The sequence below is a fragment of the Citrus sinensis genome, chromosome 8, assembly GCF_022201045.2.
Source record: "Citrus sinensis cultivar Valencia sweet orange chromosome 8, DVS_A1.0, whole genome shotgun sequence".
Classification (NCBI taxonomy): Eukaryota; Viridiplantae; Streptophyta; class Magnoliopsida; order Sapindales; family Rutaceae; genus Citrus; species Citrus sinensis.
Window position 1 is genome coordinate 4811449 of NC_068563.1, and position 25727 is coordinate 4837175.

At 32.1% G+C, this 25727-nt stretch overlaps 2 protein-coding genes and 1 non-coding gene across 6 annotated transcripts in view; 2 read left to right on the forward strand and 1 right to left on the reverse strand.

The window, feature by feature from the left end:
- LOC102609330 (SWI/SNF complex subunit SWI3D) overlaps nucleotides 1-25727 on the forward strand; it is a 65702-nt gene that overhangs the window by 37849 nt on the left and 2126 nt on the right. For 2 of the 3 annotated variants that reach the window (XM_006487094.4, XM_025101747.2), the window contains exons 1-5: nucleotides 19947-20501; nucleotides 21970-22520; nucleotides 22878-23543; nucleotides 24332-24498; nucleotides 24575-25287. In XM_006487094.4, coding sequence (XP_006487157.2) covers nucleotides 20036-20501; nucleotides 21970-22520; nucleotides 22878-23543; nucleotides 24332-24498; nucleotides 24575-25287 — 2563 coding nt within the window. In that variant the 5' untranslated portion in view covers nucleotides 19947-20035. Of the gene's footprint in view, nucleotides 1-19946; nucleotides 20502-21969; nucleotides 22521-22877; nucleotides 23544-24331; nucleotides 24499-24574; nucleotides 25288-25727 lie in introns of those variants that run through there. The other variant, XM_052431900.1, reaches the window with a different exon arrangement.
- On the forward strand, nucleotides 14548-15779 carry LOC102611237 (organ-specific protein S2-like). 2 transcript variants are annotated; one of them, XM_052431903.1, is made up of 3 exons: nucleotides 14548-14632; nucleotides 14755-15145; nucleotides 15221-15779. In XM_052431903.1, the coding sequence occupies exons 1-3, from the start codon at nucleotides 14579-14581 to the stop codon at nucleotides 15586-15588; spliced, it is 813 nt and encodes a 270-aa protein (XP_052287863.1). In that variant the 5' UTR covers nucleotides 14548-14578; the 3' UTR covers nucleotides 15589-15779. The 2 variants fall into 2 exon arrangements, with proteins under 2 accessions (XP_052287863.1, XP_006487163.2); XM_006487100.3 differs by having other exon boundaries at nucleotides 14755-15779.
- LOC112499435 (small nucleolar RNA U30) lies at nucleotides 17808-17892 on the reverse strand. Its single transcript, XR_003067041.2, has one exon. It is a non-coding gene; the product is annotated as a small nucleolar RNA U30 (small nucleolar RNA).

Sequence of the window (25727 nt, forward strand, 5' to 3'; positions counted from 1 at the left end):
AGAGTTCTTCCTGCAAAACTTATGGGAATTATAGAGTTTTCATTATTATTATCTAAAAATGGTTTTTTATCATCTATTTTTAATTCATAATTAATGGGAATTTTGTAATCTTGAATTACAGGTTCTATAAATGTTACTATATCTTCACAATCCTTATTTATTTCTATATAAGGTTTATTTCCATATATTTCTCCATAATTCGAATTACAAAAACTATATAAAGCTGAATAGTGTATTGTCATTATTCTATTTCCTTCTTTCATTAGATTTTTCTTTAGTAATTTAAAATGTAAACTTAATGTTTCGTCTATATTTTTATCTTTTATATGTACACAGTATCTAGGGTGGCAGGTAAATAATAATTTAGTGTAGCATAAATTTCCTTCTATTGTCCCTAAATGTCCTATGCCAGGGTCTGTAAATCTTTGGTCATGTAATGATAAAACTATGGGGCTATCTATTCCTTCTTTGAAAAGGTATTTTATTAAGATTTGGATTTCTGCCAAGTATACATATTGAATTTTTTCTTTGGTTGATTCACTTTTTATTTTTCTTAATGCTAAGTCTATTGACCTTTTATTAAGCAAACTAAATCTAATATTTCCTTCAGCTTGCGTAATTGTAATAGCTTTTTCTTGTTCATAATATTCATGTAGTATAATTCTTTTTCTTTTGAATAGATCTCTAAATCTATGTAGTATTCCATATTCTGGTTTTTTCATATTTAATTTTAAAAGTTTATTATATTTTTCTTTATTAAAAGTGGCTACAAGACTATATCCACTTTTATTTTCTTCCTTTTCTATCTCTTCTATTTCTTCTACTTTTTCATTTTCCATTATTTCTTCTTTATTCGGATTCATCTTCTGATTTTTCTACCATATAAACTTCTTTTCCATCATATTCTGAGAGATTACTTATTTCTTCTAAATCACTTTCTATATTTTTAAAATCTTCTTTTAAAAGCCTAACTTTCTTTTTTGTACAGTCTGTACTGATGTGTCCCATTTCTCCACAATTCCAACATTTACATTTGGATTTATCTAATATTTTTCTTTGGTTTTTATATTTTCTTTTATAATATTTTCTTCCTGCTTTTTTATATTTTCGTTTAAAATTATTATATTTCTTATATCTTTTTTCTTTTTTATAAGATTTTCTGTGACGTTTATGTGGTGTATAACATCCCCACTGAGTAGGCATTTCTGTTTTTTCACAACATATTTTTGTAATATTCTTACTCTTTTTTATTAGATTTCTTTGAATACATATTTCACTCAATCTTGTGTTTAAAAATCTTATTCTAGATCCTAATGTGTCTGGGAGTCTATTTTCATTATTACTAGTATACTTTTCATATTCATTAGTAAAATATCCATTCCAAGGGTAAGGAAGTTTCGAATAGTATAGATTTTTATAAATATTTTGGTCTTCATGACTCATAAATTGGGTATAATAATATTTAGAGAATTCACAAGTATATTCTTTGACAAAACACATATTGCAAATTGTTAAATTTATTAATTTCATTCTGGCTTCTAACTTATCACGTTTTGATTCATTTTCTGTATTTTGTAACCAATCTTCTCCTAAGAATTCACTAGCAATATATTCAATTATTCTTTCAATTCCTAAACCTTTATTTCTTCCTAATGCTATCTTGGTTGAGTCTTTTATTAATCCTTGTGTATCCTCACTTAATCCTTTCCACCAATTAAATACATTTCCTGAAAAGCTTGCTATTAAAATATCAGCAAATATATTTATTTTTTCTTCTTCTGTTTCAACATTCCAGTCTTCTCTTGATCCATTAAACAGAAAAAATAATTTCATTTGCATTCCCCATTCTACTAAGGCCTTTCGGGGGTCTGCTTTGCCGTCTAAATCTAAAAATGTACCAGCATTGCTTATTGGTATTAGATGGTCATTATTAGGTTGGTATTCTTTTTTCCATTGGTTATTTTTGATAGGTGGATAATATTCAAAAAATGGTCTACTTTTCTTTTTATGTGTTTCATATATATGGCTTGGTTCTACTACATTAGATTTCATTTCTGGTCCTCCAGCAACATTCATTTTTATACAATATTCTCTTTCAAATTCTTCTAAATCACTTAGATTTATATCACTGAATTTTTCAGTTAATTCTTCTAATGTTTCATCAATCAATCTGTATCACTAAGTGATGTTTCTTTTATTTCTAGTTTTTCTTTACCTTTTTCTTTAGTTTTTAGTTCTGCTTTCAATTTTTCTGTTTCTTCTAGTATTTTTGGGTATTGAGTCTTTACGAACCAGTCATCATAGCTGCCTGGTTGAGGTTTTTGTATGGGTTCTTTAAAGCTTGTTCCAATTATTCCAAATTTTAGTATTTCAAATTTTTCTACTCTTTTATTTTTCTTTTGGCTTAATTGGATTACAGATAATTCTATTTTTATTTTTCCTATTTCTTGTTTAATTTCTTTTATTTCTTCTTTGAGATTTAAAAGTATTTCTTTTAATTCAAATAGTGTAGTTTCCATAAAAATTAGGGGTATTTATTGATATTATCTCTATTGAATGTATGTTACGTTCAACGTAACATAGTGTTAGCCTTTAAATTATTATTACCAGCCAAACAAAAATAGGTTTTTTATTATACAAATGCAAGATCAAATCAACTTAATTTTTGAATTACAACAACTATTACTTACTAAACACTTTGATGTCAATACCAAATAGGCCTCTTTTTTCCTCTCCCTCTCTAATTTGTAAGACTACCCAACCATATTTCATATAATTTTCAATTATTATATTAACTAGTTTTATTTTCTTATGATCACATGATATCTTTTTTTTTTTTTCAAAGAATCTGAATAGATAATGGTTTTAAAGCTCAGAAGTAGATCTGATTCTAAATATTTGGAAATTGAAAAAAAAAAACTAATTCACATTTGCAAAAGAAGGTATGTACTTGAACGCCATGATGGTATATAATTAAATTTAACTATTGTTATATTTTTATTTATTAATCACTATTTATTCACGATAAATTTTATTTGAATAAGTTCAGATCATGATAGAATCTTAATTCACATACATATGAAAAAAAAAAAATCTGTGACTGCACTAATAAGATAATCCATTTAATCATGTGATATTAAAATGAAAATTATGATAGATAAACTTAAATTTTCCATTTTCCCCCCTTTATCATCTCACATCGGCCACTTCAATTCGTCGTTGAAATCTTGATGATTCGGCCTCCAGATGTAAAAGAACATATGAGTCACATATAGTATTGGTAGATGCATGAGTGGATCACATCTCACTCAACCAACAAATTGCATGTCATCTGAAAAATGATTTAAATAAATGAATAAATACTCTTTTAATCCTCTATTTTAACTTAAGTGTTTGTTTATTCCTTATATTTTGAAAATATCTCAAAATAAATTGTAGTTAAATATATTACATTGTTAATCTTACTTTTGCTTTGCTTTTATAATAATGCCTTTGTAATAATATTCTTGACATTAATTAATTTATCTATAAAAATTTATTTAAAAAATTAATCAATAATTATTTCTTAGTAAATTAACCAATAAATATTAAAATAAAAAAAACTAGTATTTTTTTTACCTGTGCGACAATCGTGCTAATAATTTATTTATAAATAAAATTTAATATTAGCCAACTTAAAGTAATGTTTATCATCCTTGCAATAATTTTATTAATAATTATTTTATAAAAAATAATTTACCAAATTAATCCTAAAAGTAAAATAATAACATAAAAAAAATTTACTATAAAAATTTTTATGCTACTTTTAAGGCTAATTTGATAAAGAATGGAACTACTAACACTCCTTCAAAATCTTTTTAAGACCACTTTTTAAATACACCCAATCAAATAAATGAAAAATTATATCACTTCTAAAAACACCCATATTTATTCCACAATTGCCCTTCAATCTTATCTATCATAAAATGATAAAATTACAAAAATAAAATCTTTTTGTGGATACTATTGCAATAATCATTATCAATCTCCACAGATTTGATTAACAAGTATGGAATGGTATGTAACTTTAGATTTCTAAATTTTAAGTTTTCTTTATGTTTTGCAACAAATATACCTTCTATTTGAATATATGATACCTATTAATTTATTTTTTTCAAATATCAAAACTCACTTGTTCAAACAAACAATGAGACAAAAAAAAGTAAGGGAAAAAAAAGTGAACAATAAAAGGTAGAACTGCTTGACACACAAAAGCTTTAACAAGAAATGAAAAAGAAGAGATCTAGTAAAAGAAGCATGAGTATAAAATAAGCCAGGCAATGAAAGAATCATAGCTTTTCGACAAATTCCATGTCAATGTCCTTTTGGACAAAATTTTTAATGTTATCTATTTGAATAATGATGGTGGTTGAGTTTCCATTAAGCATCTCGAATGTAAGCTTCTGATGCGTCTTCTAAAATAATTCTAGATATTTTATTTTAAATTTATTTTAATTTGTAAGTTACCGTTTTAATTGCGGTTATCATGTAAACAATTGTTGCCAAATCATAAACAAAATCCTGAGCAGGGACGATGATGGGACGGTTTTGATCCATGATCCACTTAATATAAATCTAAATTTATCATATTTGGATCAATATAAAATAAATTTCCACCGCGTAATGTCACAAGTTTACTATGAGTAGATACGAATCTCAATTTTTATTATTAATAAAGAATTAGAACGGATTAAATCCAGCTGACATATGCCCATTGTCATCCCTGTGATTGATGAAAAGATTTAGGAAAATAAGCATGAGTTTAATAAGCTAGACAATAAAAGAATCATATATAGCAATGATTGACTCTTTCTTCCTATTCTTATGAAATCTTTCTCAACGTCTTTTCTACGAAATCTTTTTCAAGGTCCTTTTCGAAAATATCACCCTTCAGCCAATGACTTTGAGCTGAAGGCTGATATTTCAATTCATGAACCGACCGAACAAAAATCGTTTGTCAACAATATGTATCTGCAGCCAGAAGCTACAATTTATCATTATTAAATAGGTGATCATGCTTTGCCATCAGGCGCAGGACAGCAGGGGCGAAATTATGTGGGTGCCCGGGTAACCCCACAATTTCAAAAAAAAAAAACATATTTGCATAATTCAAAATTTTAAAATTATAAATAATTAAAAAAGAAAACACATGAGCCACCCATATTTTTTTACTTTTATTTCTTCTTTATAATTTAAAGCAAATAAAGAAATTTTTTTTGACTTTTAACAACTACTCCCCTGACCTTACGCCTCTTGCTCCCGTCTTTGCAAAGCCGCTCATCAACCTGCATCTGTTCCTTATTTTGGATCTTACTCTCTGCATCTACTTGGAGCCAGCTGATCATTATATTTTCAGTTTAAAGGTATGAAGTATCATGATACACAATCAGTTTAATTTATTTATGAAAATTTGTAAGAAGATTAGAGCTTTTGGATTTTTTTTTTTTCTAGAAGATGAGCCTTAGTGTATATTTATTTGTAAGTAAGCTATGTTCATTGTTAATTTTCATTGTTGGATTACAATGATTGTTATTTTAATTCTTACAGATGAAAAAGCAAACGATTGATAAATTATCAAGGGAAAAAAAGTCAGAAAGTACTCAAGCAGATACACAATTACCATCAATATCTAATCATAAACCCCCAATTTCTGAAAATCGGCCAACAAAACCTTAAAGAGTTGAAACTAATGAAGTTGATGTTAATTCTTTAGAGCATGATCCAAGACTACGTCGTCAAATATGGAGCTATCTTGTTAATCAACAAGATGAAATTCGACGAGCTTATATTCGAGCAAGTCCATACCAACCTATATGTTCAAAAAACCCGCAGTCTGGAGATCATGGTCGCAGCTAGGGATGGAAAAATATAGGTTCGAGTCCGGGTTTGTCCATTCCTATTCTGGACCCGGATGACAATTTGCTATTTCGAATCTAAAAATAAACCCGAATTTTTAAACTCCAGGGGCGGACCGGGTTGAATCCGCAAAAATCCGGGTTTCCGTAACCCAGGTTTTGAACCCAAATGAGCACCATTTTTAGTCTTGTTCCCGAGTAAAAAACCAGAGGTAGGACCCTGTCAACGTTCAACTCTGCAACTTTTTTCCATCACCGATTGCTTCAATATCAAAAAAGGAGTAATATTTAAATCAAAGGGTAAAAAATGATTAAAGAATATAACAAAACAGTGAAGCAAAAGTGCAAAACAAAACCCAAATTTTGTGATTGTCAGCTTTTCATCATCAAACAAATTCTAAAATGATAGCAAAATAAAACACAGAAGGAGACGGGAATAAAACCCAGCGAATTTGTCCATGAATGCCAAATCATCACTCTGTGTGCGCGATTATTTGCCGTAAAGCTATGATCGTGGATGATTTAGGAGTTACTAAGAGATTCAAGCTTTTGATGATGATTGATGACGAATTGATGATGATGACTGGTGACGAATTGGTGATGATGATGATTTAAATTAATGAATTTGGGAGATGAAAAGGAGAGGAAATGGTGGCGGCTGTGAATTGATGAATTTGGGAGATGAAAAGGAAAGGAAATGGTTGGTGGCCATGAGCTAAAAGCAAACTAGGGTTTGTTTGTTTCCTTCTTTTCCTTTGATTTTTTAATTTTGTATTTATATTAAAATAAATGTACTCGGGTCTAGGTTCCGGACTTACGGGTTCAATTGAACCGGGAACTGGAACTGGATATATCTGGGGTTCAAAAAATGTGATAACGGACCCGCATATTATTTAAATACGATACGGGTCAAACCCGGACCAGGTTGTCCGGGTTTATGCGGGTCCAGTCCGAGTACGAGTTATTTTGCCATGCCTAGTCGTAGCTTTCAAAGTTCATGATATTCTCTATTTCCCACTTGGTTGGAATATTCTATTGCAAATGATGCTGCTTTTTGTTTACTCTGCTTTTTGTTTACTCTGCTTTCTTTTTAATAAACCATCTGGGCATAAAGGAGCAAAATTTTTCACGGTAGATGGTTTTAGAACTTGGAGGAAAGTGAGAGGTAAAAAATATGCTTTTCTAAACCATGTGGGCACTAATCTTGACTCTGCTCATAAACGTGCTGAAAAATCATGTGAGGATTTGATGAATCAATCTCAACATATTCAACATGTTTTTCATAAGTATATTACTCAAGATGTTGCCGATAATCAACTGTGGCTTAAGTTCTTAATTAGAGCATCTTGGCATCTTGCACTTCAAGGTTCTGCTTTTAGAGGCCATGATGAAAGTGAGTCTTTAGATAATCATGGGAATTTTCTTGAACTATTGGTAGTGTTGGTTGAAGATAATGAAACATTTGCTGACCTTATATCAAAAACACCTAGAAATGTAATTTATACATCACCAAAGATTCAAAAAGAAATTTTACACATTTATTCAATGAAAGTCAGAAAGACAATTAGAGAAGAAATTGGGGACGAAAAGTTTTGTATAATTGTTGATGAAGCTCACGATAAGTCAAAGAAAGAACAAATGAAAATAGTTTTTAGATTTGTTGATAAGGATGGAATTGTTAGAGAACAGTTTTTTGGGCTAGTTCATGTCTTTGAGACTTCAGCATAAACCTTGAAAAAAGAGATATATTTTGCATTGTCTAATCACACTTTAGACATTCAAAACATTCGAGGCCAAGGATATGATGATCCAAGTAATATGCGAGGTGAATGGAATGGTTTACAAGCTTTGATATTGTTCATATGCTTATTATATTCAATGTTTAGCACATCGGTTACAATTAGCATTAGTTGCAGCATCTCGAATGATAATTCATGTGCATCAATTTTTTACAAAATTAACTTCTGTTGTGAATGTTGTTGGTGCATCTTGCAAGCGTAATAATGAGGTAAAACGTGCTAAAGCTGATTAAATTGCACATATGCTTGCTCTTGATGAACTTGAGACTGGTAAAGGGCTTAATCAAATTGGGACCTTACAACAGGCTGGTGAAACTCGATGGGGTTCTCATTTCAAATCAGTTTCTAATTTGATAAATATGTTTAGTGCAACATGTGAAGTTTTAATTAATATTGTGAAGGATGGAGTCACATATGCATAACGGGGAGATGCAGATTCAGCTTATGAAGCGATAACTTCATTTGAATTTATTTTTGTTTTACATCTCATGAAAAATATCTTGGCGATCACTGATTTGCTTTCTCAAGCTTTACAATGTCAATCATAGGAGTTCTTAATGCCATGAGCCTTATTTCATCCACTAAAGTACTTTTGCAGAAAATGAGAGATAAAGAATGGCAAAATTTGCTGGAGAATGTGATTTATATTTGTAAGGCACGCAATATTGACATTCCAGATATGAATGCTCGTTATATTGCAAGGCAAGGTAGAGCTCGTAATCAAGAAGATAACTTTACTATAGAGCAGCATTATTGGGTAAATATTTTTTATACAACAATAGATTCTCAATTGCAAGAATTAGATATTCGATTTAATGATAGCTCAGTAGAGTTGCTTATGCTTAGCTCAACCTTGGATTTTCGAGAAGGATATGATTCTTTTAGAATTGATAATATTTGTCAATTGGTTGATAAGTTTTATTGAGATAACTTCACAGATAATGAAAAGATATATCTGAGAGTGCAGCTTGATCATTATAATTATAATGTTGTTCAAGATCCAAAGTGTAAAAATTTATCATCTCTTTCTGATTTATGTCAATGGTTAGCACGAACTAGAAGCTCATCAATATATCTACTTGTCTACAGAATAATTGTATTGGTGCTTACTCTTCTAGTTTCTACAGCAACTACTGAACGGTCTTTTTCAACTATGCGTATTGTCAAGACTAGACTTCGCAATAAAATGGATGATGATTTCCTCACAGACACATTGATTACATACATTGAGAGAGATATTGCCGAGAAGATTAACATGGAATCAGTCATAGATGATTTTAGGGATATGAAAGAACGTAAAGTTTGCTTTTAATATATTAAATTATGTAGTACAAGATACAATTATTTTATATTTTCATGTAATTTGAGACTTGAATGATACCTTATTTTCATTTTTCTTTCACGATCTTTTTGTGCATGTTCATTATTTTTAATTTAAAGTTCAAATTTGGATTACGAATTAGTCGCTAGCTAAAATTTGAACTTGTGACATATTTCGGCAACCCCTGAACTAGAACTCTGGTTCCACCCCTGCAGCATAGAGTCTCTTACCATATTTAATGTTCTAGAAGCGTAGCCATATATATGAAACATTTTACTTTGTTTTTGTATGTTGTCAAAGGCTCAGTTTTAAAAGTAATATTATAATAAGTGTTGAAGTGTCCCATGCAACAAAATCGTGTCATGCGTCTTAAATTTTTTTTACCCTCTTACTTATCCTAGATGGTAAATACTGTTATGATAGATTATTTAAAAGGTTATAAGGGGAGAAGCTAAGTTTCTTTTTTTTTTTTGAAAAACACTTCCTTGCTAAAAAAACAAAAATTTACATAAGTACCGCAATATCTGCAGGAGGGTCTTCCAACTAAACAAGATCGTTAATCAAAGAAAGTGCTAATTTTGCTAACTGATAAGAAACTGTATTACAATTTCTAATTTCTAAAATGATCCATTCAGTATCCTTTCTACTTGATAAAACGCCCGCAATTAGATGGATAAGATTTACTGAATCAGATTCCACAATCAAAGGAGATAAGCATGAATCTATGGTCGGCTTGATGCCTTCTAGGATAGCTTCAGCCTCTGCAAACTCGATGTCCTAAGAAAGGATTTCTTGTGGCTGAGCCAGCTATAAAATCTCCCTTGAAATTTCTTATTATTGCACCCAAACCTGTAATTCCATTGGCAATGTTAATCGCTGCATCAACGTTCAATTTGCACCAATGATTATCCGGTGGAATCCAACTAACACCCTTCTTGGTTGGAGGGACTAGAAACTCTTGAATTGGAGAGCCTTGAGCAATAGTGTACGAATTCAAAACAGCTTCAGCCTTGCAAAGAACATTCTTTGGGTCCATCTTTTGATTCTGATAGAGCGCTATGTTCCTAGAATGCCAAATAGACCATGTAATCATCCCAAAAGATGGGTAGTCCTCTTTTGACAGCCAAGATTCCAAATTCTTTGCAAAAAGAGCAAAATCCATATGAGGGCTATTCGTTACATAAGCAGCCAAAGTTGACAACTTCCACACCTTCATCGCAAACTTATAGCAAACTAACACATGAAAGGTACCCTCAATAGCAAAAAAACATCGATGACAATTTGGAGAATCCACTACCTTTCGTTTCAAAAGATTATTTGATGTACAGAGTATATTACGTAGAGCTCTCCAAAAAAAAGATCTTGACATTAGATGGAATGGATAAAAGGCAAGGGGGATACCCCAATTAGCATAGCCAAATGAACTTAGAGGGGGAATTAGGATAAGTAATACTAAGGGCCACTTGTAACCACTCTTAAAAGTTTACAAATTTATTTTGTACAAACTGATTTGACATTAACTTATTGATTAAATAAAAATACAACAACATATTTTTATATTTAAAAAATATATATTCACATATACGAAGGTATATACTTGAACAATATGAGTAATACATGTGAATTAAAATAATCTCCTAATCTAAGCTCCATTAATTAAATTTTTAAAAATCTTGTCACATGTTTTTAGTATAGTGTATAATTATTGTTATGTTTTTATTTATTAATTTCCAATTACCTGCTATATATCTTACTCAACAATGTTTTGATCATGAGAGAATTTTAATTCAAATACATATGAAAAAAAAAAGAAAGAAAAAAATCTGACACCATACTAATAAGAGATTTCCTTTCATGTGGTTTTAAGATCAAAATTATGATAGTATGCAAACTTGGTTGCGTTTAGTATTGTTCTTTAAATGATGTTTTTGTATTTATTTTATAATATAGATATGATTAATATTTGATGAATTTGAAATTGTGTTCGGTATCTAATATATAATATGAATTTGACTACTAAATACTGAATAATTATATTTATATATAAAATATAAAAAAATAAGGATTTTTCTACCTTACATTAAATGTAAGGTAGCAGGTCCCAAAAAATAAATGAAAGAGAGAGGCAACAGAGCATAATGCGGAGCTGGACCCACATCTTCATAAAACTATGTCATAAAAGCAGTGGTAGTTCCTATGAACAAAGTGAAGAATAAAGATTTGATGTTGTTTAATTATCTTCGTTAACATTGTAAAATAGACATGGTTTGCTTTCATAATAATAAAAAATGTCACTGTTACTGTGGCTTACCAAACACTTTTTTTTTCTATTCTTATAAAATAGAAAATGAGTGATGAAAAACAATACCATGCAGCCCAAAATTTTTTCCATTTTTATCCCTTTAATCATAGCCTATCGGCCTCTCCAATTAGTTGAAATCCTGATGATTCGACCCACAAGTTGTAAAATACCATTTGAGTCACATATATTATTGGTAGATGAGTAGATCGCATCTCCCTCAACCAACGAATTGCATGTCATGTGAAAAATGATTTAACTGTTTAGTTGTTTTTCAATGAGACGTATTTCGTTCAAACTTTTACCTTCAATCAATGGGACCGAAGAAAGCAGGAAAAAAAATTAAACAAATAAAGGGTAGAACTAGTTGACAGACAAAATTTTATAAGCATTTTGAAACAACCGACATTAAAAAGAAATTAAAAAAAAAGAAGAGAAGAGATCTAGTAAAAGAAACATGAGTTTAATAAGCCAGAAAAGGAAAGAATCTTAGTATGCTTTTCAACAAGATCCTTTTCAATGTCCTTTTCGACAAAATCTTTATTGTCAATCTATTGAATAATGATGGTGGTTGAGTTGTCACTATGTATCTCGAATTTAAGCTTCTGATACGGTCTTTTAAAATAATTCTGGATATTTTATTTTAAATGGTAACTTTTAATAGTGGTTAACTTGTAAACAATTGTTGCCAAATCATAAACAAAATCTTATTGTCTCACGGAAAGATACTGGAAAATAATGATGAGTTTAATAAGCTAAACAATGAAAGAATAATATATATATGTTATATAGTAATGATTGATTATTATTTCTTCTTACCGCTAAGAAATCTTTTTCTATGCCTTTTTCGACAAAATCTTTAATGTTATATATTGAATAATGATGGTGATTAAGTTTCCATTATGCATCTCTCATGTAAGCCTCAGCCCCTAGAATTAACTAGCTCTCAGGATTCCTGCATCAGTTAACTACAGCTTCCAGGTTTATCAATAATTATGGTATACTATCCTCCAAATATCTGCGCATATATAATTTTTTTAAACAGGAATTTTGGAGTTTGGATCATATTAAAATAAAGGATAAATTAAAAAATAAGACAAACACATACTCTAACATATTTTATTTTATCTTGTAATATATTGAATTTCATATTTTTCTGTCTTTTTAACTTGTGATAACGATCCTTTATAAGAAATTAACTGTATATTGATTCTCTCCCACACTAACTTTAGAAGAGAATTATTTAATTTGCTTTATTCTTTGACTACTACTGCGTCAAAATAACCAACAATCGACTACAACAATTATTGAATATGTAACAAATTTACATCCATTGACGACGTCTTTTACTTGTTTGTGTTGGCATCCTTATTGGCAAATTACAACATCGTTCAGTCTTCTTATAATTAAGCAATTGTCTATGTAACATAAATTATGTATTAAGGACATCAATATGGCGTGGAGCATAGCGCATAGAAGAGAAGAAGTAAAGTCTTAGGCGTCTACTCCATGTGGGAAACATGGGATTATCACAAAGAGAGATTTAAAGATTATAACAAAAGAGAGATTTTAACTAACTTGTTATGGAGGGATGAGATAACGATCAAGTTGGCATAATCTGTAGAGATAACGACGAGTTTGGAATAATCATGTGGTGATAATATTATGATATTCTGCCTTTTGATCAACTGAGCACGGTCGCTCTCACAACACAACTCTCTTCATAAGAATTGGCCAACATGGATTGTCACTTTTCATGTTATTTTGATATTACCTTGAATGGCATATTAATTTGATTTGAAAAAATGGAACGAGAGTAGAGGAGAAAAGGAGAATGAAAAGAAATAAGAAAAAAAATGATGAATTTCGTATAAAACCAAATAATGAAATAATAAAATTGAGGTCGATTTTCTTTTTTTTCTCTTTTTTCTCTAATAAAAATATATCAGATTAATGACAAAGTATTGATAGTTGATCCCCTCAGTTTCTCTTATTATCTCCCACTTCTCTCATTTTAATTTGAAAAGTCTAAAATACCTACCAAAATAATTTTAAGTTTTAAATTTTACCCTTTCTTCTTTCTCTCCTCTCTCTTATTCTCCCGACTTCCCTTCATCTTCGTTTTCTTTAAAAATTGAAGATTAGTACACTTTCCTTCATTTTTTGATCTTTCTGTATCGATGAGAGCAATAATTGACATCATCAGACAATCCTTTTCTACCCAAATCATGATTATAAACAAAAGTAAAAATAGCAATATCATGATATGGAATCTTGATCATATCTCATGATCCCTCTTCAGCTTCTGTGTTAATCAAAAAGAAAAAAATATAATCGATTAAAGATTAAATTTAAATTTTAAAATGTTGTCCTTTTTGGGGGGGGGGGGGGGGGGGATAAAAAAGAGTTTGAGATCAAGATGACAGTGTTGCATAAATAATAATAATTATGATAATTAAAGAAACGGCTTGCATGTCCACTTATTGCTGAGAAGAGAAGTGGTTCGCGCCGGCCGGTTCCAAGAAGACAAGTGGTGGGTGTCAGTGCATGGTTAGGAATTATTGGGGACTAGAACTGATTGGCAAGAGTGAGGGTGCATTTGAAATTGAGGTTGAGCTTGAGCAGTTGTAGCTTTTAAGATACAGTACTAAAGTGTTTGGTAAACATTAACTACTGTAGCTTAGAAACTATGTTAATATGATTTTTTTCTTATATAATAAAAAATTTATTATATCTTTAATAATTTTGTCAAAATTATTATTTAAAATTTATATATACTATATATTATTAATTTTTCTTTCATATTTACATTTTTTTTCCATAACAGTTGTAACATAAAAGGTACAACACCTCAATTCTAAACAAGACCTGAATCTTGTTCAACAATCAACAGATTCAGCACCGATGAGAGAAGAACAAATATTAATTTAATTTTTTTTAATGAGGGCAATTCTGAATATAATTATAACTAGTAAAATGGGAGCTAACGAGATAAATCGAGAGGTTTAATATCTTCACTCTTAATGATAAAAATAACCACATCGAAGTGCACTGTTAAATAAATAACTGCCATCACTATTTATGCAATTTACATGATATTATGATTAATCTTGCATATGATTATTTATTAATAAAAAATATGTAACATGTGCTAGCACATACTATTTTCCTCTAAATTTCTTATGCTACATTTTTTCCTATAAATAGAAAGAGGCACACGTTTGCCATGCAAATCACACAAGTAAGACTTAGTATAATTAGAAACATGAATCTCAAAGCTTTCTTTGTTCTCTCCGCAGTGCTCTCTTTGCTTCTCTTGGTATATATGCATCTCTTTTTTAGGAAAATTTAACATAAAGGATGCCTAATTAAGTTAGTTTTGATGAGATTCTCTTTATCATTTGTTTGATCTAATTTTTTTTTTTTTTTACTCTTGTTCAGTTTGCTAACAGAACAGAGGCCAGAAAAGATCAGGGAGAATATTGGAGAGGCTTCGTCAAAGATAGCGACGTGCCAGAATCAATTCAAATTCATGTTCGCCAGGATCCTGTCTCAACTGCCTCTGATGCCAAAGCCCACTGCAAAGAACCTGAAGATTTAGAGCACAAGAGAGAAAAGACTTATGTCAAGGATTCTGAGGCAACGATTGATATCTTAGTTTATACCAACAGTATTAAACCAACTGAACAAAAGTTATTTGGCAGCCACTTCGAGTCAAGCCCGGATGCTACAATTTACCACAATGACATTAAACCAACAGAACAGAAGTTATTTGGCAACCACTTCGAGTCAAGCCCGGATGCTACAATTTACCACAACGATATTAAACCAGGTGAACAGAAGTTATTTGGCAACCACTTCGAGTCAAGCCCGGATGCTACAATTTACCTCAACGCTATTAAACCAGGTGAACAGAAGTTATTTGGCAACCACTTCGAGTCAAGCCCGGATGCTACAATTTACCACAATGACATTAAACCAACAGAACAGAAGTTATTTGGCAACCACTTCGAGTCAAGCCCGGACGCTACAATTTACCACAACGACATTAAACTAACTGAACAGAAGTTATTTGGCAACCACTTCGAGTCAAGCCCGGATGCTACAATTTACCACAACGATATTAAACCAGGTGAACAGAAGTTATTTGGCAACCACTTCGAGTCGAGCCCGGATGCTACAATTTACCACAACGATATTAAACCAATGGAAATGATTAAATCTTTTGTTAGCAAATTCTTGTCAAACCCTGATGCTACAATTTATCATGAGTAACCAGACTCTGCTTTCAATCGTGTGGAGAGAGACCGTTATCATCTGTAATATTTGTGCGTACGTGTGATGCTCTCTTTCTATGAATAAGTTATGAGGAGTGCGGTTGTTTAATGCTCTAAGGCACAAGCTTTGTAAGAAATAAGTGTGTTTTAATTTTAAAATAGAATAAAAATTTGTGCCCGGTTAATTAATTACCCCCTTTCAAGTATTTTTTGTCTAAAGCTTTCATCATTTCCACAAAATCTTTTCATAAGGAAAGGGCCTTGCTACTTGATTCAGTTTTCTCCATATCAACACTATTAGTGTAATAATAATACAAAAAATCATTAATCTCAGTAATTGATGAACAATATTCTTTGCTATTGTATTGAGAATTGATTCCTAATCTGAGAAAATAAATTGACAATTAAAAAATAATAAAAGAACCCCAAATCACGAGTTGAACTACTTAGATTTATGGCCCCCTTACATATCGATGGTACTTTACATAATTAGAAGCCTTTTTATTAATTTTAACAGACACAATTCAATCAACTTTCGTGACATACTGATAATTGATGCAAAATTCTATTTGGGGGAAAAAAAATAAAAGAAAGCACTCCTATTTTAGCTCTTAAATCTTAATTTTTCAAATTTTAGAAGGATTAAGGATCAACATTATTCAGCCTATTTTATTTAATATATAATTATGGAAATCCTAAAGCTTGTGGAATATACTAAATACCATATCTTCCCCAATCATAACCGTCTAAATTCCTGAAACATTTCATTTCTTAAATTTCAACGGTACAGATTAATTCTCTTACGAGAACTCAGCGAATTATCCTGGATAGCCGCTACCAAAATACATAAGAGTTGAATCTATAGTATTGCGGGGGACAAATTTATTTCTTCCACGACGCATTAAAATTCTGCGTCCAATAACATTCGGTTCCTAAAGCTTATCCAAATCGCAAATAGGAACATGGTTTGCAATAATTTTTCTAACAGATCCTGCCATCAAATTCGTTGAAAACAATTTTTCTAACTGGTTTAATTTTCATTAAATAATTTTAAGTAAATTAAATAAGATAAAAAATTTAAAAAGTTATTATTTTATAATAAAAAAGATAGATCATTTATACGAAATAAAAAAAAGTACGGATTCAAAACTTAATGTAATATAGTCTAGACAACAAAATATATTTTATGTATTTTTTAACAAATTGCTTTTAGTATAAGTAAACAAGACGGTTGTCTAAACATTAATATTTTAAAAGATCTCAATTTTTAGTATTTTCTTAATAATTTTCTAATTAATAAAGATATTTTTTTAACTTATGTATTGTAGAAAAGCTTATTAGACATTTTTATAATAAGCAACTATACTACAATTAAGAGTTTTTTTTATAAAAAATAAATATTTGGTAGCCTTATTAATAAAGATAAATGATTAATAATATTATTTAACCATTAATTCATTCATCATTAGTTTTCTCAAGAAAAAAAAGTTAAATTCTTTACCTTTTCATTCTCCTAAAAAAACTTGATTATTTAACATTGAAATCTTTGAGTTTTAGTTAGGGGTGGGCAAAATCGGATTCGGGTCGGGTTCGGGTCAACCCGATCGAGTTTCGGGTTATTTGGGTTGGGCAAACATTGATCTGAATGCAACCCTAACTTACAACCCAATCCGATATATATTCGGATCGGGTCAAAAATCAAGTTGAATTTGAGTAGAATCAATTCGGATTAAAAACGGATCATATTCAGTTCGGGTCAAATCAAGTCAATTCGGGTCGATGAAAACGAGTCAATTCAAAACATATATACCAATACACCATGAAAGCTTCAAAATTCAAAACGCATAAGGGAGAAACTCGGGTCGGGTTGGAGGCTTGAGCCTTGGAGTAGTAGATCGGCGGCCACAGCAACAGATCATGGATGGGTTTTCGGCAGCAGATTGGTGGACACGTAGCAGCAGATCGTGAGAAAGGAGAGATGACCGGACGCAGCACGACGGCAGCAGATCGCGAACGCAGTAGTAGATGGCTGGACGCAACACACCAACAGCATGACAGCAGCACGGCAAAAGCAGATCGCGGACGCAACAGCAGATGGCCGGACTCGCAACACGGCAGCAGTAGATCGTGGGAGGGAGAGAATGTTTTCTTGCTTCTTGAGGGTGGGTTGGGTGTTGTATTTTTTTTTTTTTTGTTTACTAAAGAGGAAGAGAAGGTGCTCAGGATAATCAACAATGGATTAGGGAATTTTCCTCATGTTTATCTCAGATTAACGAGATTAATTTCACTCATCATCATCACAACTTGTCTTCTGAAAAAAATCACATTAAGAAAACAAAAAAAAAAAAAGAAATTTTGAGAAAGAGCAAATACGCAGACGGCTGAATTGAGATTTGTGTTTTGTTGTGAGTCTTGTGTTTGTGTAACTCTGTGAATATGTGATTTTGTGTGTGACTGTGTGGTGTGCGTGTGTTTAGCCACTTAGGTTTTTTTTTTTTTAAAGCAACCCGATTGGGTTTTTGAATTGGATCGGTTTTACCTGATCCGATCACAACTCGATCGAGTTTGCAAGATTTCATCTGATCAGGTTCTATTCACAACTCGATCCGATCCGATTCGAACCCGAAATTTTTCAGGTCGGGTCAGATCTGGTGGGGTCGGGTATTTTGCCCACACCTACTTTTAGTATTCCTTTAGTTTCTATTAGAACCTTATAATATAAAAAATCAATAGATAAAAAAATTTGTTGCTCCTTTCTTTACGAAGAAAATTTTTATATTTATTGGTTAATTTAAAAAAGAAAAAATCAGTTTCTTGAAGTATGAAGTCCATATCTATTATTTGATAATCAATTCATGATCTCAACTTTCTAACTATGTTCTGCCATTCTAAATATTCTATTTGAAAATAATATTGTTCTTAGTTATTTGTTTGTTTGCTTTTTTAAGAGTTTTGATGGAAGTAAAAAAAAAATCTTTTTGACTAATTTTTTAGGTTTTTTTTAAAAAGATTTTTTAAGATATTTTTTATTACTGTTAAAATTTAAGAATTAAAGATAGAATGAATTTTTGAGTCTTTTTATATTTCTTTGAGTATTGAAATTACAAAATAAAATATGGCCTTACAAAAAAAAAATTTGCCTAAGACCCCATATACTCTAATGCCGACTCAGGGTGAAATTATTGATTTTATTAATAATAATATGATGTATACTAACCAATGTACAAAACAGTAGTGGGTGACATAAATTAGAATTGCATTGCAAAAACAAGAGGTTTGAGTGAAAAAGAATTTACAAACTCACATTACAATGTTATATAGTTGCCATATGTCTCACATTTTCAAATGAACAAAATATAATAAATACAATATAATATTTATAACTGAATATTCAATAGATTAATAATTTTTTATGGTCATGACTTAGGCCAATAGATTAAATTAATAATTGCAATAAATTAATAAGATGATACTTTTTTGTGAAAACCATTATATAACTTTGTGGCTCCATTCATATCAAAATTAATAATTTGTTAAAATTATAAATATAATTGACTATAATATTTTATTTATTAAAATGTGAGTCCATTATTATCTTTTTCCCTTATTATTTCTTTTCCTTGAAATATAAATTTAGTTGAATCTCTTATCTAATTTTTCTTATTACATCTAAAAGTTTTAGGATTGAATACCTGAATTATAATTAAAAAAAATTATAAAGTGCTTTCTTACACATAACTGGCTCCAAAGCAATTGTATCATTCTCAACTTTATGATCGACATGATTTTAAGGGATGTCAGCAGTGGTTTAATTCCTTCTAAACTTAAAATCTCTCAACTTACATCATTTTTTATTATGGTAATCCAAGAGGTAATTAAGTAGATAAATACAATGCCGTTATTGTTTTGGTTTATCTAATATCTATTTAGTGGATTAATTCATATTCAATAAATTAGATTACTAAAATATAACGAAATTTTAGTTAATTAATGTATGCTTAGTGAACTATAAATGCACTCTAGAAATTAATAAATTATTAATTTACTAATTAAATAATAATTCTTTTAATTAATAAAATTTATAGAGTCCCAAATGTTATTAATTCATAGAAGTTATATTTAATATGTGTCAACTATATAATATCATAGTTTGTAAACAAAACATAACTCTTTTGTTAATTGAATACTAACGTAATGCTATAGGAATAACATGTGTGACCAATTTGCATAAATCTATACTCTCTGTATCTTATTACGAATTCTTTATAAATCAGTGACTCAGATGTTATTATCTAAACTCGTGGAAGCATTACTTTTGTCCCTGCCAATATCATTCAGATAAATAGACAATAGCTGTTGTGCGTTCAGATTTACCAGGAATGCATACGCAAAACATAGACTGAACCCAAGAGCTTCAAAACTCGAAACTGAATCAAATCATTCTAATGGAAGAGAAACGCCGGGAAGCCGGAGCGCAACCGGCGGCTACGAGCTCGGCCGCAGCTGGAGCCGAGTCAGCGGCATCCGAGCCGGCTTCGTCTCGGCGCCGAGCCGGAGCGCACAAAAGGAAAGCCTCGGCGCTCTCAGCGACTAACGCTTCATCCACGCCGTCGAAACGCATGACTCGTGAGAAGAATTTAGTTGCTCACACTCCGATCTACAACCATAACGGGCCGTTGACGAGGGCTCGCCAGGGCCCCACCACTCTGGCCGCCGCCGCGGCGTTTGGTGGAGCTCCGGGTTCGGCTGGCGGGAAGCTGGAGGCGGCGCGTGATGACTCGACGTTTGAGGCGATTGAGGAGCTAAACAAAGCGAGTGAAGAGTGGGCAGCATTGGAGGCGAAAATAGAAGCGGATTTTGAGGCGATTAGATCTCGTGATAGGAATGTTCATGTTGTACCTACACATTGTGGTGAGTTTTTCTTTCTTCTTTTTTTAAACCAAAAAAAGCTTTTTTTTTTAATAAATCCTTATCTTTGTGTGTGTTGAACTAAATTTGATTTTTTTTCTTTTTTTTGGGTTTTCTTGCTGACATGTATTCATAGGAGTAATGGAAGTTGAAAATTACAAGTTTTTTGCCGGTATACTTTCGTTTGGTAACTTACCTTAGATAAATTTATTGCTTTGTAGAAATTTAGAAATATGAGGTTTCTATCTAAGAGCTCCTGCTGTGCAAATTAAGACTTGTGATTTTGTAAGGAAGCTTTTATTTTTTTCTTTGGTTGCTTGGAGAATATGTGAGGAGAAGAATCAAGTGGAAATTGCAGACATGCGATGCCTCTGTAGTTCAATTAGGCTAAATTTGTTGTGCATTGAGTTCGTGTTAGTACTTTATTGGAGTTTAGTTTTAGTTTATTTCTTCCTGTTGTAATTGCTGTTATGGAAATCATTTCTTTGGTATATTTAATAAGGATGTGGATTTATGTTTGGATTGCTGGGAAGAAAGGGTGAAGGAAAGGAAAGAAGTTGAAGTTTTGAATTTTGTTATTTTGTCAACCTAGTTAAATTTATTTTATTTTATAAGTACATGTGGGGAAAGGAACAAAGTTGAACTTTTAATTTTTTGTTATTTTGTGAACTTAGTTAGGTGTCTATATATATATATATATATGCGTGTGTGTGGGGGGAAAGAAACGGAGTTGAAATTTGATTTTTTTTTTTAACTTTATCAACTTAGTGAGGTTAATTTGTATGTGTAGTGTAGGGAGGTTGGATCAGAAATCTTAAAATTTCTGTTGTCTTGGTTCCTCACTTGAAGTAGATTGTTTTGTGGCTAGTTAAATTTTGTAGGGAGGATATCTTTATTTTTTTTCCCCCTTCCCTTTCATGATACCCAAATTTTATCTGTTTTCATTCCATTTCTGAAGGTAGGAAAAGAAAATTCCATTTCTGAAACCCAAATTTTTACTGTTTTCATTCCATTTCTGAAGATAGGAAAAGAAAATTCCAATAGATTGGATTAATGGCTCTTGAGTTGATTTATCAAAGTGAGGATATGGCCAAAAAAAAAATGAAAATTTGAATTTTTGGCAGTTGCGCAATCTAATATCTACTGAAGCCAGATTGCTTTATAGCTGGTTAGGCTTAACACTTTTTCTTTCCCTAGTCATATAAAATGCTTTTCTTCATTCCGCAAACCCCATTTCCTACTGCACCTTTGTTTTGTCCGCTTACCATTACTTGGCAGGACAGAATGTCAAGTTTTTCTAATTGGATGCAAATTAGTTTTTGATAGAATGCCTAATTGAAGCTTCTTGTCCCTTGGTTACTTGAAGCATGAGAAAAAAAAAAAAGATTTGGATTCTCTTGTTTGTGAGTGTGTGCGGCAATGAAACCTCTTGCTTTTTGATTTGATATTATCTCCCTCTTTCTTTACATAGGTTGGTTTTCTTGGACAAAAATTCACCCCCTCGAGGAGCAAGCATTGCCTGCATTTTTCAATGGGAAGTCTCAGGACCGAACTCCTGATATCTATATGGAGATACGCAATTGGATTATGAAGAAATTTCATTCAAATCCAAACACTCAGATCGAATTGAAAGATTTATCAGAACTTGAAGTTGGATCCTTGGATGCTAGGCAGGAGGTGATGGAGTTCTTGGACTATTGGGGTTTGATTAATTTCCATCCATTCCCACATGTAGAATCCAGTGTGGCAAATTCTGATGGTGACAGGATGACCGATGCTGATAGTGATGCAGCAGCAAAAAAGGGTTCCTTGCTTGAAAAATTGTATCACTTTGAAGAAATTAAAGCAGGTCCTCCTGTTGCTCCAATGCCTAGCATAACATTTCCTGCTGTGCCATCTGGGTTGTTTCCAGAGTCTGCAATTGCTGAAGAGTTGGCGAAATTAGAGGGACCAGCTGTTGAGTACCATTGCAATTCTTGCTCGGCTGATTGCTCTCGCAAACGCTACCATTGTCAAAAGCAGGTTTGGTTGATTCTTATTATTTGATTATCGAGTCTCCATATATGGAGGAAATTATTATCATTATTTTAAATAAATGAGGGGATATGCCCATGGTGGAAATCAAGAATTCTGATGTCTGATCATCAGTTTCTTTGAGGGCTGTGCTTCATGATCTGAATTTGTTTAGCACATGGTGTGTAAATACTTAAATCCAATAATAACTACAGTAAGGCATTCAATCAGTGGACTTATTTTAGAATGTTTGTCATGTCATGGTGAAAAAACCATATGTTTGATGAAACAAATTTGGATGATTTATTGGTTGATTTTTCATTTTGGTTTTTTTATAATTCATTTTCTGTTTATGTTCTTACGCAGGCTGATTTTGATTTATGTACCGATTGCTTCAATAATGGAAAGTTTGGCTCTGACATGTCATCGTCGGATTTCATTCTCATGGTACCAGGTGAAGCAGCTGGTGTAAGTGGTGGAAAGTGGACAGATCAGGAGACCCTTCTCCTCCTTGAAGCATTGGAACTTTATAAAGAAAACTGGAATGAGATTGCTGAGCATGTTGCCACTAAAACCAAAGCCCAATGTATATTGCATTTTGTTCAAATGCCAATTGAGGATATGTTTCTTGATTGCGATGATGATGTAGATGGCAATTTGAAAGAAACTACAGATGATGCTCCAACAAATGGTGATACTTCTGCATCTAAAGATGTTGCTGAAGCATCAGAGAGTAAGACTGGTGCTGTTGAGGGTCAGACCCAGACTTCTCCAATGGAAACTTCAAAACCAGAAGATGCTAGTGAATTGAAAATATGTGAAGACACTTCAAAGCCTAAAGATGAAAGTGACGTTAAAGTTGATGAGCAAATGTTAAAATCAGAAGATACCAGTGAGGGGAAGGTTGGTCAGGAGACTGGTGAAAACATTGCATTGAAGGCTCTTAGGGAAGCATTTGAAGCTGTTGGTTATGTTCCAACACACGAAACCCCACAATCCTTTGCTGAAGTTGGAAACCCTGTAATGGCATTGGTAAGTTGTGATTTTATATAATTTGTGCAGAAAGTAGCGGTTTTTTTCTTTGATCACGAAGCGAGGGAAAACCAAAGACAAATTAATATTTACCAATCTCTTGGGTTTAGATTTGAGGTTTTACAAATGTTATTTAAAATAGTAATGAGCATGAGCTAGTACTTTCCAGGAAAAAACTGTAAGGACATGTTTAAACTGTCTAAATGAAAAGGTTGATCTCCTTTCAAATTAAGATTCAGATCTAGGAGTTATGTTCAACATTGATATAGTTATGAAACTGAGGCACAGAGGACCTGTTTTTTGCAAATGGTGTAGAAGTTCATCATCTTGCCGGATATTTGAGTAAAACTTTTTAGTGCTTTTGAGAAGCCTTACCTCTGGCAAGGTGATTCTTTGGAACCTTAGGTCATTAATTGGGCATGCATTTTGTTAGGTCCACACCTCAAACATCAAGGTCCTCTTGATAAGTGCCTTCTTTGGCTTCTTATCTTCTGCTATTTAGGCGTATGTATAATTTTATCGAATTTCTCTGCTGTCTCAACCTCTTTACTCCTTCCAAAATGTAAATCAATTAAAAATGGATGGTGGATATATTTTACCAAATTGGAATAAGATGACATCTTAGAACTGCTGTCATAGTACTTAAGACGTCTGCTAATTGGGAATTATACTCCTTAATGCATAAAACCTCTTGCCTTTGCCTCACTTTTGCCAGGAGTTAAAACATCTTAGGTGCTCATTTTCCTTTAAAAAAAAAATGCGAGTTTACAAGTTCTTATCTTCTGCAGGCAGCATTCTTGACACTATTGGGGGGACCTGATTTGACTACTGCTTCTGCTCGTAGTTCTTTGAAATCTATATCTGGCAATTCTCCTGCAATGCAGCTGGCTGCGAAGCACTGCTTCATTTTGGAAGATCCACCTGGTGATAAGAAGGAAGTGGCTCATTCTGAGAGGTATGTAGATTTTCTGTGGATCTTTAATATTGTGACAGAATGTATTTTATGTCTGACATCAGTAAGAGGTTCACAGTATTGTTGCTGAAATGGCTGATCGAGATATTCAAAAAGATGAAACCCTGGAAGACATAAACGTCAAGGAGTGTAACTCTGCCTCAGTGTTGGATGAAAGAGATTTGACAAATGATCATGGAGACAAGAAAATTGAAGATTCTGTTCCAGAAGAAAAGAGACACTCAGCTTCCTTGAATGAAAAACCCTCAGAGAAATTAAATGGTGCTTCAGGACCAGCGAACCAAGATACTCCTGAGAAAGATGAACCTGGTGATTTGAATGAACTAAGCAATCCAAAATCTCCAAAGGACAATCAACCAAGTATTGTGGAGGAATCAAATGATTTACCATCCAAGGTTCTGCAAAGTTCTCAGAAGGAGTCAGGAGAGGGGAGTTCAGGAGAGCCTGCCCCACCTGTAGATGTAGAAAAGGATAATAGTCTGTTGTCTGATTCTCTTCCTTCAGGAAAGAATGAGCCTGATCAGCGAGTTTTATCAAATTCAGTTGCAGAGCCATCTCCACCTTCCAAATTAACTAACGATGTGGATATGGTTTCTGATCCTCAACCCTTAGAGAATAATGAACCTGAGAAACAAATTACGAGTTCCACAGAAAAGCCCTCCGAATCCACGGAGGCACCCAAGGATGTAGAAATGGTGTCTACTTCACTGCCCTCAGAAATAAATGAACCTCAACAGACAGACTCGATAACTGGAACTGAAACAGCTAGAGGTCTCCTTCCATTCCTCTTTCTGTCTCTAAACCTGTCATATTATATTCAGAAATTGAAGGCACAAGGAGCCTGTTTTATTGTCAATATTCATTATGATTTTGCGGCAACATCAGAAAAGAACATTTGAGGAAATGTAAAACTGAGGAAGGAGCAATGTGTTTGAATGGGTTTAAGCAAATTCATATTTCAGAAGTATTCTAAGAATGATTTAATTATTTTGAAAATAATTTGAACGCATGTCATATCTGCTTGAGCTGTGAAGTCATGTTTGATAAAAGTTACTAGTAAGAGGAACATTTAGTTATTCTATTAGGAAAGCTCTTTCATCATGGTCTGTGCTTCAGTTACAAACAAATGAATAAAATTTGATTTTATTTTAAGTTTCAGTTTGTTTGATGCATGCTATTTTCTGGCTGCCTCTTCTTGTTTTTGCATTATT

Coding starts and splice junctions, on each gene's coding strand:
- LOC102611237 (XM_006487100.3), top strand. CDS start 14,579: ATGAATCTCAAAGCTTTCTTTGTTCTCTCCGCAGTGCTCTCTTTGCTT. Junction 14,633..14,754: donor TGCTCTCTTTGCTTCTCTTG/GTATATATGCAT, acceptor ACTCTTGTTCAG/TTTGCTAACAGAACAGAGGC.